The 16,341-nt window shown below is 50.9% G+C and overlaps 2 protein-coding genes across 2 annotated transcripts; one reads left to right on the top strand and one right to left on the bottom strand.

Annotated features, from left to right (window-relative positions):
• The first annotated feature begins 44 nt into the window (after positions 1-44).
• Positions 45-6,489, top strand: SUMF2 (sulfatase modifying factor 2). The gene is made up of 6 exons (XM_055340141.1): positions 45-146; positions 965-1,115; positions 1,903-1,958; positions 3,698-3,782; positions 3,964-4,108; positions 5,298-6,489. The coding sequence occupies exons 1-6, from the start codon at positions 72-74 to the stop codon at positions 5,380-5,382; spliced, it is 597 nt and encodes a 198-aa protein (XP_055196116.1). The 5' UTR covers positions 45-71; the 3' UTR covers positions 5,383-6,489.
• PHKG1 (phosphorylase kinase catalytic subunit gamma 1) lies at positions 3,154-15,291 on the bottom strand. Its single transcript, XM_055340123.1, has 11 exons — positions 15,154-15,291; positions 12,736-12,840; positions 12,049-12,227; positions 11,325-11,379; positions 8,616-8,681; positions 8,206-8,369; positions 7,735-7,825; positions 7,445-7,598; positions 7,147-7,272; positions 6,513-6,769; positions 3,154-4,410 (listed from the first exon to the last, which is right to left on the bottom strand). The coding sequence occupies exons 2-10, from the start codon at positions 12,816-12,818 to the stop codon at positions 6,524-6,526; spliced, it is 1,164 nt and encodes a 387-aa protein (XP_055196098.1). The 5' UTR covers positions 12,819-12,840; positions 15,154-15,291; the 3' UTR covers positions 3,154-4,410; positions 6,513-6,523.
• Positions 15,292-16,341: the final 1,050 nt, after the last annotated feature.

Below are 16,341 nucleotides of genomic sequence, written 5' to 3'. Positions count from 1 at the left end.
GAGCTTAACCAAGTGAAATATCTCTTTGCAGGGAGTTTGTCAGGGAAAATAAGTACCGGACAGAGGCTGAGATGTTCGGGTGGAGTTTTGTCTTTGAGGAGTTTGTCGCCAATGAGCTTAGAAACAAAGTGACTCATCAAATGGTGGTGAGAGAACCTGGGCTTGCAGCTGATTGAGTGGGAGTGGGTTAGCCACCACAGAGAATCACATCTGAGAGCTGCAGGCAAGGAAGTAGCAAGAGAACTCCTCCATGGAAGAGTCAGGAACACACACTCCTGGGGGTTCACCCTGGGCTGATTTCTGCAGCCTGAGGCTCGGTAAGGAACTGGGTACATGGAGAGTTCTGGTTACTCCCTGAACTGGCAAGAGAACATCTTGACATCCCTCTAATAATGGTAGTGAGATGTCCTGCTCTCGGGGGCCCAGAAACAGCACCCCTCCTTGGACCTCTGGAGTCTCAGCCTGCAGTATCTCTTCTGCCTCCTGCATGTCAGGCAGGAAGGTGCCCTTGCTGGGGCAGAGCAACTTGCAGTCATGCTGCTTCTGTTTTGCAGTCTGTTCTCCGGTGGCTTCCAGTGGAAAGGGCATTCTGGAGGCAGGTAAGGATTGAGTCATCTGCCTTGTTTTCTACCCCTGTTGACTCTTATTCTGGAGGCCTGTCTTCTCTAGACCCCTTGCCCATCTAGAAATGCTAAATTTAAAAGGGTGACAGAAATTTCAAAGAAGCAGCCAGAAAAAACATGGATGGCAAAACTCTGCCCTGATCTTTTTTTCCCAGTGCGCCATCCCCTTTCTCCCTTGGCTCATATTTATGCTCTTCCTGATGCTTGTCCTCTCCTCACTCACCAGGCTAGTTCCTCCAACTTCCTTGCTCAATCTGGTGGTAAAAGCTCAACTCAGGCACTCTAAGCCCAGCTTTCCTCAGACTTCCATGAGCTCCCAGAAGCTATCTCACTGCTGTCAGCCTGCAGGTCCTAACTCTGGCATCCAAGAGAGACTGGAGCTCCCAGTGCTACACGTGAGCTGGAATGATGCTCGGGCCTACTGTGCTTGGAAGGGGAAACGGCTGCCCACTGAGGAAGAGTGGGAGTTTGCTGCCCGAGGGGGCTTGAAGGGTATAAAGATGGCAAAGTCACTACCCTTTATTCTTTCTTTATCCTATCCTACATGGGTGCTTTGAAGGGTGGGAAGGCTCCATACTCCCTAGAGCAGCGTTTCTTAAACCGTGTGGTGGAGGGCCAGTTATTGTTCTCACTTCTGATTCATCTCAGACCAATACGTCTGTAAAATTCCATAAAAATTAATAACTGGAAAACTGAAATGAAGAAACAGACATAAAATTTGTTATTCTTAGAGATTTCACCCAGACATACTACATCTCAGTGAATCTAATCAGAACAACATAGCACAGGGAAGAATTACCCAGCCTGCCTTTTCCGTAGGTGTGAAAGAACTTGCATAAACAACAAAGTTCTGCAGTCCTAATTAAACTTAGGAGGAAACAGCAACTCCCCATGTTCAACATCTCTACAGCCTTGTTGCTTATCCAATCTAAACGAGGTTGCTTATTTATCTAGTCTAAGTCCACTTGACAAGTTTCTTGATTCTTACTCTCAATTTCTGTACTTACCTGGATGTGATCTGGTAACAGATAGTTTACAGACTGGCATTAGTAAGAACCGCAGCTGGGATTGCACTGTCCTGGAGCAGAGCAGGAAGCCAGAGCCTCTGAATGCAGGGCACTGAGTGGAAGGGGCAAGCATGGCAAATAAAAGTGATGAGTAACCTCTCTCTTTTGTCATCACCTCCTGACTTCTTTTGGTTCCCTTGCTCTTCCTGCCTTTCCCTTCTTCCACAACCCTTCACCTCCCCTCCCCTGCTGTCTCCTTGCCTTCCTGGCAGGTCAGGTTTACCCATGGGGAAACCAGTTCCAGCCAAACCACACCAACCTGTGGCAGGTAAGATGTAAGCTCCTCACCCTGCCCCTTTCAAAGCACTGACTGAGACCTCCTGAGGCCAGACATCGTCCTGAGCTGTGGGGCTTTGTGTTCTAGTGGGAGTGGTAACTCTGAAGAGCTGCAGAAGTAAAGGACTGCCTGAATGATGGGGATGACTCCACAGAGAACATGACATTTGAGCTTAGAGTTTGCCAAGTGAAAAGTAGAGGAAAGGGCATTTGCAGCAGAAGGAACAACATGTCAGCCCTGTATTAGGAAAGGGTACTGAGCATTCAGAGATGGGACAAATTCAGTGAGGCAGGAGGTGTACGAGACAAAGTAGATGGTGGCTTGTTAGCAGATTATGAAGGACCAGGTGTGCCAAGATACAGTTTTAGATTTTCCCCTGCAGGCAGAGGTTTTTAATTAGGGGACTAACAATATCATTTGATTTGGGGAGGATGCTAATTGCTAATTTGTGCAGGATTAAATGAAGTAGAGCTGCAATGACGGTGGGGTGGGAGGTATCTGAATTTGAGGTTGTGGGCAGTGGCCCAAGAACATGTAAGTAGAAGTGGAATGGAGAGGAAGCCAAATGGGAGAGGCATGCCTGAGGAGATAGATGGGGTTTGGTAATTAATGGAATGTGGAGACATGAATGGGAGTTGGATTCAAACATGAATCTAAGCTTGGGCAACAGAGTGACGGTGACCATTATCCAGAATAGATGATACGCATTTGGGGTTAGAGGGATAGAACTTGATCAGTTTAGGATCAGCTTAATTTAAGATGCCTTCGGGTCCTTTGTAGCTCAAAGTTTGAAAATAGTCTGGATCTTAGGACAGAAGTCTGGGTCAGAGCAGGTGGATTGGGAGTCGTCAGCATATATCTTATACAAGAATGTTATTCCCCAGGGAGACTCTGTAGTGTGAGGGGGGCAAGCATTAGCATTTCAGGGGGAAGCATTAAAAAGGACCTGAGGGGTAAATTGATCTTTTAGATGATCTTGGGATCAGAGGTTTGCAAGAAGACAGATCTGACTTATTTACTGTGAGATCTTTGAGAAGTTAACCATTTTGAGCCTTAGTTGCCAGTTTTTTTAAAGGGAGAAACTACTTGCCTCACAACCTTCTAAGGATTAAATTAAAAGAGATCCGAGCACATAGTAGCTGTTGAGTAAGTTACTACCCTTTCCCTTTAGTAAAAGCAGCTTCCATGGAGCAGGGGGAGCTGAACCCCAATTTTAATGAGAAGAATGAACAAATTGAACAAAGTGCTTCAGCAAACATAGGTTCCTTTTTTCAAGCATTTTGGAGGTAAAAAACAGATGAGGATGGTAGAGTCGGGGCAGATGAGGTAGCGTTAAACCTGTCGGTGGTAGAAGAGTACAGGGCAGGCATCACCATTCTGGAGAAGCCAGGTGGTGCTGAGCAAAAGGAGCTGGCAGGAGCCTTTCTTCCCAAGTCCTTGAAGTACGGGAAGCTCAAGGTGGAGGGGTGGAGGCTGCTGAGAGAAAGTGAGAGTGGGATGGGCTTGACGTAGACCACTGTGGGCACATTTCCTAATCCAGCCAGGAGGTGATGGTGGAAGACAGGAGCCTAGTGTGGGAGCTCAGGGCAGGCACCTCAGTGCACCGCCTCATGCCCTTCATCCTACCCGAGATGACGCTGCAGTATGACCTTGGTTTTCCCTTGGGCAGGCAGGAACACCCACCTTGGAACAGATTGGTAAATATTTTAGCTTAAATTTCTCCTCCTCAGGGAAAGTTCCCCAAGGGTGACAAGGCGGAAGATGGCTTCCACAGAGTCTCCCCAGTGAATGCTTTCCCTCCACAGAATAACTATGGTAAGATTCGTTGCTGTCAACACTCACAGATTGGTTGGTGTGATCATTCTGCCTGAAGGCTGAGGCAGAGGGAAACACTACCAGGGGAGCATTTGCTCCCCAAAGCCTTTGCTACCCAAGGCAGCAGGGGGGTTGGAGGTAGGGCTGCCCAGCCTGGGGCTGATCCACCTGCTGTGCTCAGGACTCTATGACCTCATGGGCAACGTATGGGAGTGGACGGCATCTCTGTATCCATCTGCTGACCAGGACATGCGTGTTCTCCAGGGGGCATCCTGGACTGACACAGCTGATGGCTCTGCCAATCACCTGGCCCAGGTCAATACCAGGTGAGGAGTCCGGCAGCTAGGGGCTGAGGGTCTGGGCCCTGGTCTCACAGAGCTTGTGTTGGTACTACCTCCATCCCTCTCTCTGCGCCCTGTGAGTACAGAAAGGAGAATAAGCAGCACTTGCCATGAGAAGCCAACATGCCCAGGGCAACTTCTGCCTTTTCTTGCCAGCTCTCAGCACCCAGAGAGACTTTGTGTCTAGCATCACCAGGGCTTTTCTTTGTCCTTAGAGGCAGGGGAGTGTAATGGTCACCTCAATAAAAGGTCATGGCCTGTGGTCATGGAAATATTGACTCTTCAAGCTGGAAAGCACATGAAAAATCATTTTCTAGAACCATTTTGTTGTACAGTCAAGGAAAAATAGGTTCACAAAGGTGTTAGGACCTGCTTGTATCACACAGATGGTTAGTGCTGGCACCTGAATGGTTGAGTCCCAAGCTCCTGAGCCCCTCCTGGGACACACTCTGCTCTGCTCATCTGTAGATGTATTTTGATTGATCTCCCTCTGACCCCTCTCATTCCTGGATTCCATAAGGACTAGAAAGAGACCACAGTTTCTCTGGTCTCAGAAAGTCAGGTTTGCATATGTTTCTTTAATATGTTGAGGCCCCTGGCTTTCCCTCGCCTCCTTTTCTAGGACAAAGTAGTGGGGAAAGTACTGGCCTGGGAACCAGAAAGCTCGGTTTGCCACTGAATCTGTTGTGTCCATGAAGCAGTGGTTGGTCTTGGGCAAGACCTTGAAATCTTCCTAGTATCTGATTCTGGGCCTTAAATGCTGAACAAATCCTGCCTGCCAGAAGTGTTGAGGAATGGCTAATGAAGGAACATAAGTGAAAGTTCGTTGAAAAGTATGAAGTACTTATTGGCACTATGATATTCTCACTTCTTACCAACAGGCTTTTTTCAGCTGAGTTATTCTAGACTATGAACAGCTTGAAGTTACTAGTCATTGCCTTTCTCACCTTCCAGAGCAGACTCTAATGGCTGCTCACTCACACTTCCTCCACCCCGTCCCAGGTCCCTTCTTATCCTCTTTCCCCAGCAGTGCCCTCATAACCAGGCTTCTTTCTAAACCATGCCCTCAGCCCCCAGGCACCCCAGGCCACGGCAGGCCCTACAAAGGAAAACTGGGTAAGGCTCCAGGCCCCATTCTCAATGAACTATTCTCTTCCCTCTTCTGTGGTGGCAGGATGGGTAACACTCCAGATTCAGCCTCAGACAATCTAGGCTTCCGCTGTGCTTCCAGCATAGGCCGACTGCCTGGAGAGTTGTGAACAGCCATGCAGAGCCAAGAAGAAGAGCTCCCTGGTACCCACGTCTCTCCCTGGCCTCCAAAGCCAAACTCCAGGCTCTTCAGAGTTGGCCTTGGGAATGGCCTCCTTCCCCCTTTCCCCATTCCTCCCCTGGCCAGGAGAGGACTGTGACCTCAGAAGGGGGTACCAGTGTGTCGTGGAGAAGGGACCCGACTTACTGATGGTGCCCAGGGAGCAGAGTGTTCTCTTAGAGGTCAGATGTTAGCCATACAGGGGCCAGTCCTCCAACAGTCAGGGTAGAGTACTCTAAAAGGCACTTAAAAATTCTTAAATCTGTTCCCTCCCACTTTCTCAGTGTCTGATTCAGGGATCTGACTTTGTTTTCTCAAGGCAGAATTTTCTCCATTTTTCTTTGTTTTCCCAGCAAACCGCTATAGAAGGAAAATACTTCCTTCATTCACCCCATTTGTCAGTTTCATATACTTCTGAAAGAACCTAATTTCTACTATCTGCGTGTAGAATGCAGTAGCTGGGCTCTTTAAAGCACAAAGTGAGTCTTAAAAGGGTTTAGGAGAACCAAGTTATGTACCAGACAAAACTGCATTTTGGGAGTCTTACAGTGAATAATACTCGAGAGAGACGAATACCAGAACCTTCCCTTTATATTATTAACTATATGTGGGCTTCCATATGCCTGTAAACACATGTCCCTGGAAAAGAACCTGCTTTCATGATGTCACTGGATGTTGTGAGGTCAGTAAAATCCCCTGTGATTGTGTATCTCAGACTGTCCTGTCTTTGATCCTCACCCTGGACCCTACGGGAAGTACACTCAAGTGTCAGGAACTCTGGGCCTCCCATGAGAAGGAGCCAAGATGGTGGTGCAGCTGGGAAATAGAGAAGCAGGAGGACTCTCAGATGCCCTCTCATTCCCTCTCCATGGGGCCTGCCCTGACCACACTTAACAAGGTGTGATGGGAGCACGCTGCTTTTCTTGTGCAGAGCTCTGAGAGGGGTTAATGGCCCTAGTTCCAGGGGTCCTGGCCAGGGCCAAGTGCTCCCTCTGGACAGAGGCCTGGACGTGATTTCCCTCCTCAACTTCTATTTCTGTAGCATTCCCTCCTTGCCTGCCCCACCCCCACCTACCCCACCTGCCAGCCCCTTAGTAATCTTCCTCAGCCAGGGAGAGGAGCACAGCCTTGGGTGTGTTCTCAAAAAGGGCAGCCCGGTTTTGCTGTTGTCCCTTCTTCACCCAGTGGCCATAGATTCGGAAAGCGTAGGCATCAATGAGTCGGCGCAGAGGCCGGAGGGCATAGGGGTCACGGATGACAATCTCCCGGGTCACAGGCTTCACCCGGCGGTACTGGTAATAGATCCGCACCGAAGCCAGTACTGTTAGAGCAATCACCTGTGGAGAGTCAGAACTAAGAAACTGGACCCAGCCCCCGCTGGCCTGTCTCCTCCTCCCAATGCAGGGAGTCCCTGAGCTCGTTGCCATACAGCCTTGTGTGCCTACTGCTACACCCTTGCTGGTGTCCCCCTACCATCCCAACCCCTCCCCTGTCTGCAGAGATGTAGGCTGTCGCAGCCAGGTGGGTGACTTCTGACTTCTCTAAAGCCAGGAGAAGTTGAGCCAGAATCATCACAGGGGTGGGTGGAGGGGAGGGACAAGTGCTCTGGAAACCCTGTGCGTGAAAGGAGTGTCTGGGGGAAGGAAGGGGACTTGGGGGCTTGGACTTGAGGAATCCTGCCACAGGGGCCTCGGTGGCAGGGGAACTTCAGTACCTTGAACTTGCCCCGGGGGCTAAAGTGACGCACTTCTTCCACCACATACTGCTGGAAGAAGGGATGCGCTAAGGCCTCTTCTGCAGAACAGCGGCCCTGGGGGTTCACCACCAAGAAACGGGAAACCTGAGAGAATAAGGAGGGGGAGCCCAAAACATCAAGGCAGGGTCTCCTCCAACACCTGAGAAGACAAGGTCTTCCCAGAGGGTCCTCCATTTTGTAGTACAATGTGCCTCCACCCCACCCCATCATGAACTTCCCCTTGCCTAGGCAGGAGCCAGGAGCCCTGGCCTCTCACCAAATCCTTCACAGTGTCTGAATAGTCATCCCATTCAGGTGAGCCAAACTGGTAGTTGCCACTCATGATCATCCTCAGCATCAGCATCTGTTTCCGGTGCCAAAAGGGTGGGGAGCCGGCCAGCAGGGTGTACATGATGACCCCTGTGCTCCACCTGGTGCCAGGTGGACGGAGGAAGGCAGGAGGGCTGGCTGCAGCTCCTGCCATGTCCTCCCCTCCCCAGCAGGTGCTCCTAGACATGGGGGGGCATCCCTGTGCCCAGGGGTCACTGCCTTGCCCAACACACTCACATGTCCACCTCCTTCCCATAGCCTGGGTGGTCATCATTCATGGAGCACTCAATGATCTCAGGGGCCAGGTAGCTGGGAGTCCCACAGACCTCTGCAGGAACAGTTACATCAGGATAGGTCAGCAGGGGGCACTTGGAACAGGACAGTCCAAAGGACAAAATGGAGATGAAAGTGACATGGTGCTTGGGCAGCAACTCTTCTAACCCTGACCGACTTAAGGGCCAAGGGCAGGGGCTGGGGGCTGGCTTCTAGGACCACCTGCCTGGACCTGTTGTGTCCTGGCCTGGAAGTCAAGCAGTGGGAACCTGGCTCAGCCCTGGAAAGAGGCTTACCTGAAGAGACAGCCTGAAACAGTAGGATTTATATTCAGGGGGTGGGGAGTTAGGGGAGGAATGCAGGCATTTTCTGTTCCTGGGACCACGGATGAGAAAGCCTGAGCCCCTGAAATAGGCCGAGGCCATGTAACCAGACCTCGCAGCTTCTCTCCTGGCTCCAGCTGGCAGGAAAAACCAAAGTCTGTGAGCTTAATGTTCATGTCATCATCCAAGAGGATATTCTCAGGCTTCAGATCCCGATGCACAATGTTGAGTTTGTGCAAGTTGCGGATAACCTCCAGCAGGGCTCTCATGATCTTTCTGTGGTGGGACAGGCACGTGTTATTCTTATCTCCTCCTCAGCAGAGACCAAAGCCCATATACCTGTGAGACTGCCAGTGAGGGAGGACTCAGGACAAGTGGGGGAAGGGCGGAGGGGAATATAGAAGCCTGCAGTGCACACCCCCACCCCAGACAAATGCATGCTATGCCCCCTCTAAGACTTTGGTGGCAGTACCACTGGTACTCTGGGGCAGGGAATGGCCATGGGAGCAGATGGATCCCTACCTGGTTTCCTTCTCACTCAGAGTGACCTTCTCAGTGAGATAATCAAAGAGCTCCCCTCTCTTCATCCTGTAGGGACAGAGGGTTTGTAGCTGGGTTGGTCCCAAGACCACCCCCTCCTTACCCTGCTCCCAGAGACCTGTTTCCTGCCCTCCTATCTCCAGAAACAAAGTAGAACACTCCCCCACGAAGGACCAAAGGCTTCTGGGAAAAGCCAAGGAAGTGAGTTTAGAGGTTGTCTAGGAAGATTAGAAGAGCAAGGATGCTCAAAGGGTGAGATGGCACCTGTCTGGGGGTTCTCCCATCTGTGGAAGTGACGGCATGGACTGGGATCTGTCAGGGTCAACATCAGGGCTGGGACATGAAAGAGGGACCCAGAGCCACGGACCCAAGGCTCCAGATCCGGATCACGAGGACAGGAGGATACACTTGATTTTTCCCAGCAATGAATGGTAGAAGCAATAGTGCAAGTGCTGGAGGAGCAAAGCTTGCTCCTTTTAGGATTAAGAATTACAGTTCAATCTTCTCACTTCTTGGGATGATGTAGAAAGAGGTGCCTGTTAGAACAACCTAGTTATACCCTCAAGGGCAACTCGGGGCAACATTAAAAATAGCTTCCCCAAGCAACTTCTTCAAAGGTTAGGGATATTTGAGCTGCCCCCAAGGGCTCTACACAACAGTGCTACTGAGGGGACAGCTGTGGCTGGTTAAGTCTTGGGGGTCCTAGGAAAGTCTCCCCTGGTTAAAAAGGAAAAGTGCATCCTGCCCCCTCCCACCCACTCCTCCAGGAAAGCAGTAGGATTTCTAAGGCACAAGGGTTTGGGCCAGGGGCATAGAGGCAAGAAAGCCCTTGAGCTCAGCTGGTGGGGTGGGAAGGGGGGTTTCTGTGTGAGAAGATAACCTAGAATTTTTAGAGGTGAGCCTTACACAATATCTCTACTGTGGGAGATCCCTGGGTGGCTCAGTGGTTTTAGCGCCTGCCTTCGGCCCAGGTAATGATCCTAGAGTCCCGGGATGGAGTCCCACATCAGGCTCCCTGCATGGGGCCTGCTTCTCCCTCTGCTTGTGTCTCTGCCTCTCTCTCTTTCTCTCTCTGTGTCTCTCATGAATAAATAAATTATTTAAAAATAAAAAAATATCTGTACTGTGTTCCTAAAAGACAAGTGTGTAAATCCAGTTTTTGTCACTCAAATTCCATTCTAAAGACGCTAGGAGAAGTCATTGTTAGCAGCAGTGAAAAAATTTACTAGTCAACACTGGGTACTGTGCAGGGTGCACCCAGCTGCTGCCTTCCCAGAGCTGAGCTGGCAGGATTGTACACACAGACCAAGTTACATCGTGCCTCCAAGTATAATAACCCTGTGCATATTCAGTATGGCTACAGTATTAAAGGTTCTATCAACACAAAGTCTCCTTGAATGATTTTCTCAAGTATAATCTAGTCCCTAATTTAGCTGTTATATACGGACAAATCAAGACACCCCCATAACCATGATTCATGCAGCAGAGAGATTTACATTCTTCAGTGAGGACTCAGGACTCAGTGGTGTGGGTGAACAAAGAACTGAAGAACTCCCTTCGCTGGAAACCTTTTCTAATAAAAAGTCTGAACACATTGTTCACAGAGCACTTTGTGGTGTTAAAATTTAATGCTTAGAGCCTAGGAAGATAGAATGGATGGTATCATTTTTCTATTCCTGAGAAAACAAGCTCTCAGAGCTAAAAGGCGTTCTGTGGGCAAGGGGCCCCATGACAAGGAGCTCCTCTTGTGAGCCCTATTGGTGCAAAGGGATGCTGTCAATCTTTGGGCCACACCCCAAATACAACCTTTACCACTGCCTCTGGGGGCCTCTTGCCTCAATACCACAGGCCTCCCCCTTTCCACTCTTGCCTCCTTACAGTCAGTAGGATGCTCTTCAAAAGTAAATCAGATCCCATCATCCTCCTGCTCTCACACACCACACCCCGCAAAGTCCTTACCATGGCTAACAAGCCTGCAAAAGCTGGTTTTCAGTATAGCCTGACCTCACATTTGGCCAGTGCCACAGGCTTGCTCCACTCCCCCACCTGGCTTCCTTGCCAAGCCTGTAATATGCGAAGCCCATCCAGCAGGGCCTTTGCTCTGGCTCTTCCTTCTGCCCTTCTGCCGTGCCTTTTCCAGGTCTTGGCTCTGATCCCTCCCTCACTTCATCTGAGTTTGTGCTCAGGTCCTTCTGGAAAGCATTCCAGAATGCTCGCTCCATCTAGAGAAGCCCTACCTCTCTCTAACCCCTGCTCTGCTTTATGTATCTGTACATGCACATAACTGTGTGGGTGTATTATGGCTTATTTTACTGCTTTCTGTTCACTTTCTGAAAATTGTTACATGAAGTCAGGGACCATATATGTCTTGTTTATTGCTGTATCCTCAATGTCTAGGCTGAGTATTGAATGAGTACCTTTGTCACCATTGTAGTTAATAATAGCATTTATGTCATGCCATTTGCTGTGCTATTCTCTAATACCCATGAGAAAACAGATACTTAAAGCATCTGGCTTCTGAGTGATGGACCCAGGGTTCAAGACCTGGCAGCCTGATCCCCAGGGCTGATCTGCCTAGGCAGTGGTGATCCTATGTGCCGCTGGTCTTCAGGAAGCACTGGATAGGGAACCACCAGAGGACATTCTCCAACAGGCCCCAGGGTGTGGCTGGCTCCAGGGCTGGGTACTTACAGATCAAACACCAGGAAGAAGAAAGTGTTGGTCTCATAAGTGTCCTTCAGCTGTACTGAAATGGAAATGACTAATTCGTCTCAGATAGCAACACACCCTGGGCAGAGGCAGCAAGGGTACGGGGGCAACAGGATTAAAGCTGCTTGGACTGACTTCAAAAGCTGGAAGGGGGATCCCTGGGTGGCTCAGCGGTCTAGCGCCGCCTTCGGCCTAGGGCGTGATCCTGGAGACCCGGGATCGAGTCCCACGTCGGGCTCCCTGCATGGGGCCTGCTTCTCCCTCTGCCTGTGTCTCTGCCTCTCTCTCTGCCTCTCTCTCTCTCTCTCTCTCTCTCTCTCTTTCTCTCTGTCTCTGTCTCTCATGAATAAATAATAAAATAAAATCTTAAAAAAAAAGTTGGAAGGGATATCAGAATGGTGTCCAACGGAGGCCCACAAAGGGAGGGGCTGGCCCGGGACTTCACATTCCCATTCCCCAAGCTGCAACCAGCTCCAGACTGCCTGCAACCCCTCTGTCTGGCTGGAAGAGGAAGCTCAGACCTAAATCTCCCCCAAGGTAGGCATGGAGCTGGGAACCTCACACCTTGGGACATTGGGCTGGCAGGGTCTCAGGGCAGGAGACTCTGGTGGTTCTGGTTGGCTGCACAGTGGGGCCGCACTCCCTGACATGGGTGGTTAGAGCGGAATCTTGGAGCAGCCTGCTGGGGCCTAGGGCCATTACTCACTGATGTTGGGGAGCCCAGAGACCTTGCGCAGGATGTCCACCTCCTTCAGCGTGGCCTCTCGCAGCTCCTGGACCTCCGCAGAGCTGAAGCTGCCTCCGCCAGTGATGTCAATGATCTTCACAGCATACTCCTGGCACGTGGGCTTGTGGATGCAGCGCCTGACGACGCTGCTAACTCCTCTGGGGGTGCAGAGGACAGGTGGTCCCAGGGGCCCCTCACCCCAGGGAGAATCCCAGATCCAAGCCACAACAGAGATGTCCTGCCTTATCCACCAACTCCCTGTGAGCTTTTGGGGATAGGATAGTAGGATGAAGAAGGCAAACAGAGGGTGATTTGTCTGGAGCTGATGAGTAGCAAGCCTGGTCTTAGAACTCTTGACTCCTAATTCAGTGCTGTTTCTCAGCACCTAAGGCCATAATCTTCCTTCTGACCCCTGACCTCTGATGCTAGCACAAACCTGGGTTTGGATGTGCTTGTCAACAGCACTGAGAGAGCTCAGTTGGGAGAAGTCTCTTGTCTGGGTGCTTTCATACTGTTCTCATCTGTCTTGGTTCAGGAGGGCAGGATCCCAAACTAAAGGTTTCTCCAAGTGGACAGTGTGTTGGGGATGGAAAAGGGTCAGTGCTCAGGCCCATGGAACTGGCTGGAGCCCAGGACAGCACCTCCTGGGGAAGGTCTGGGCCTTACCTGCCCAGGATCTCCTTGGGCTCATAGTTTTCATAGAAGCCCTGTGCTGAGTACGAGTCTGGCAGTGCCTCGTCCCGAGTCATGCTCCACAACTTGGGGGCAACTCTAAGGGGTTCGGAGGGGGAAATAGAAAAAAGCTGTCAACTAAATTCTACCCCTGAAACTAGTAATACCCTATATGTTAACTAAATTGAGTTTTAAGTTAAAAAATTTAAAAAGGGAAGAAGCTGTTAGCCATCCTGATGTAGGTGGTGTACTTTTTGAGGCTGGAACCTTTCCTCATCTGTATCCCCTGGCACAGAACAAGCCTAATGTTCAAAATAAGTGTGAATTGAAAAACTCTTTGGAAAGAGCCCAGCTTGTATCGTCTCACTGGTTGTAAACTTTGTGACCCCCAGGCTGCCATGTAGCTCCCTCAACGTTCTCCTCTAGTAGAAACAGCAGACAGAGGCAGGAGGTTGGGCCATTAGCTCAACTGATTAGCTCTGACTTGGCTGGCATACCCTTGGTTTTAGATAGAACCCCAGAGAAACTTTGCAGAGGACAAATTAAAGGGCTGTTCCCTCTCTTGGAGATGAGGCTGGTCCTGCTTTTCCCCTGCTTGTTCCCAGCACTTGGGGAAAGATGAGAAGCTTCCTGATTTCCTTTTCTTACTAGGGCACTCCTATAGCCTCTCCTTAGCTCCCGCAACCTAGCTATCCTCCCCTGAAAGCACCCATCCTTCCAGGACACACTTCAGGGCTTCCCACTGTCCTTCCGTACTCACTGTGCCCTTAGCAGACTTTTCTCACCTTCCTTCTACCTCCCTTGCTGCTGGCCTGCTTCTGTCCCTCCTTCCCTCTCTCTTCCTCTGCTTTCCTTTCTTTCTTTCATATTCTTTTTTTAAATTTTTATTTATTTATGATAGTCACACACACACACACACAGAGAGAGAGAGAGAGAGAGAGAGGCAGAGACATAGGCAGAGGGAGAAGCAGGCTCCGTGTACCGGGAGCCCAACGTGGGATTCGATTCCGGGTCTCCAGGATCACGCCCTGGGCCAAAGGCAGGCGCCAAACCGCTGCGCCACCCAGGGATCCCCCCTTTCATATTCTTTGAGAAGCACGCTGCCAGGCGCTCAGAGAGATGTGGAGCCCAGTGGTCCCAGACTCTGGTATCCCCTGCCAGTGTATGATGTCACCTCCTCCATTAGACTGATCTCTGGGATGTCCCAGCCTTCCTTCCCCTGTGCCCAGTGCTGCTCCCTGGATGTGAGTCAATGGTTGGAGGTATCCCCTTGGTTCAGGGTCCCAACAGCAGGATGGGCCTGTCCTCAGAATGCCCGTGTCATACCAGATGATGGTCAGTGAGGGGTCCTGCCCCAATGTGGGGCAGTCCAAATCCAGGATACTCACGCCTGGATAGAGGAGCTGAGCTGGCTGGCTTTGCCTCAGGGGTAGAGGCCAGCAGAGTACTAAACTCCCACCTCAGATACAGGATTTGAGGGACAGAGAAGACATCTACTGACAGGAAGAGGGGCACACAGAAAAATGGGCACAAGCCAATACCCAGCAGGACCAACACTGCCTCTAGCCCCTCTTCTACGACCCTTTCTGGACCCAGGAAGGCCGAGCCTGTCCAAGGGGCCAATTTGCTGACCAGCCAAGTGGGGCTAGCTGTTCCAGAAGCCTGGTGTCCCCACTGCCAGGTGCCTGGTTACCAGAGGAAGAATTAGAATAACAACAGTGTCCTCTGCCAACAGCGGGCGCCTGGCTGCTCACAGGCTTCCCAGTCGCCAGCCCCAACCGAGCACAGAAGTATCTGTTCCTATAAAAACAAGCCCATTGCCTTGCAAATCCTTTTAAGTCCCCAAGATGGGCATCTGTACCCCGCACCTCCCAGTACTTGGTAACCCATGGTCTCTCCACTTCCCCAGCCCCCTTAGGGCAGAGGGTTCATCTGGATTGGACCCCCCCCAGGAAGTCTTCCAGGCCGGGGCCTCCATTCCCTGGCATGACAGAGCTTCAGAGGCCTCTTGCTGCTCTCTGCTCTCCTGCGGTGAGGCAGGCAGCCATCCCCCCTGCTCTAAGCCCCATGTGGGGCCAACTTTGGGCCCCTGTCATTGCCCCCACACACAAACACACTCCTGCACCTTCCCCAAGACTCCTGTGGAAAGGGTCCCCAAATGGGAATAGGTAACCTGGTCCTTTTGGAACAAAGCATCCCTCCCCCAAACTCAGCCTTAAAACACAAGGAACCCCCTTTCTGTGGGCGGACATCCCGAGGGGGCTTCCAGAGTCAGCGCTGTCACTCTCCATCCTGCTGCTTCTGAAGGGAAACATGGTTCTAACGGCTTTTGGGGCCTGTCTTCCCTGCCGCAAAGCCTCTCCCTCTCTGCCTGTTGCTTGGCTCTTGTCCATCACTGGCCCGGCTACTCACTGTTTGATCCTCACAGGCCCTTGAGTGAATGTGGCAGGAATCCCAAAGGCCTCAGAGCCCCTTGATGAGAGGGGACAGGCCAAGGGCTGAAGCAGGTCCCCAGCAGACACTCTTGGCCACAGCAGAATATTTTGCTGCTCGTCCTTCAGGCTCTGCTTCTTGATGACGGAAGCCTGACGTACCAGAAATAAACCACAACTGCAGACCTGGGATGCAGGCCAAGGCTCATGGGGGCCAAGTCTCACCAGGAGGTGACCTCTGCTGGAGGGTGAGGGAAACTCGGTGGCCTGGGAGCCCACAGGACAGCAAGAGGTGACCAGTCTTCCCTCTGGAGCTCCCTTTGTCTCCAGGCCTAGAGGAGACAAAGCTAGCCATGGTGGAAATGCATTCACTTTTCTGGGAGCCATTTCTGCATATTTGAAAGCAGGCCCCTGGAGAAAGCCCAGCACAGACACACCCACAGTGCAGCCCTGGCTGCCACAGGGACCCAGACATTGGTGCCCACTCAGGAAGAGTTTGTGAGGCTGACCTGCAAAATGCAGGCCTTAAAGGTTAGGGAACATCCCCATTAGGAATTCATCTCTGAACTGCTTCCATATTTTCATCCTTAACCCATCTGGTTTTCAGCCTGTGGGCTACTGGGAGTTGCTCTGGGTGCCAGGAAAAGCATATGGGCTCAGACGGTGTACACCTTTGGGCTCTTTGAGTGAGGGTCCTTATCACTAGGATTCTACCTTAAGAGGTAGACATTGGAAATAATGTATGTAACACACTGGCCCAGTAGACACTTGCTTATTGCTCTCATTGTAAAGCCACTTTTTTCCAAACCCCTAATTCTAATATAAATGGAGGGATAATGCAGTGCTTCAGATAGTCTAAGCCCACAAGCACCCATTTGATTAGCATTTCACAAAGCACTTGCACATTTTCACTTGTACCCCAAAACTCTGATATTAAGCCCATTTGAAAGAGAATTTGACTTGCTCAAGGTCACCGAATAGGGGAGTAGAAGGGCCTAGACTAAGCCCAGGTGTGGGCCCAACAGCTCTTTCCATTATTCATGCTGACGATCTATTTCTACTCTGGGGAGGTAATTTGCTGGATTGCTACATGGACAGAAGTTGGGGATGACTTGGGCCTATGCACAAAGGCCTCTGCTGAGATGCAACATCTGCCTCCAGTGATGAA

The sequence above is a fragment of the Nyctereutes procyonoides genome, unplaced genomic scaffold (genome assembly GCF_905146905.1).
Source record: "Nyctereutes procyonoides isolate TBG_1078 unplaced genomic scaffold, NYPRO_anot_genome, whole genome shotgun sequence".
In the NCBI taxonomy this organism is placed as follows: Eukaryota; Metazoa; Chordata; class Mammalia; order Carnivora; family Canidae; genus Nyctereutes; species Nyctereutes procyonoides.
Note: the sequence above shows the minus strand (reverse complement) of the source record. Positions and strands in the feature narration are given on the sequence as shown.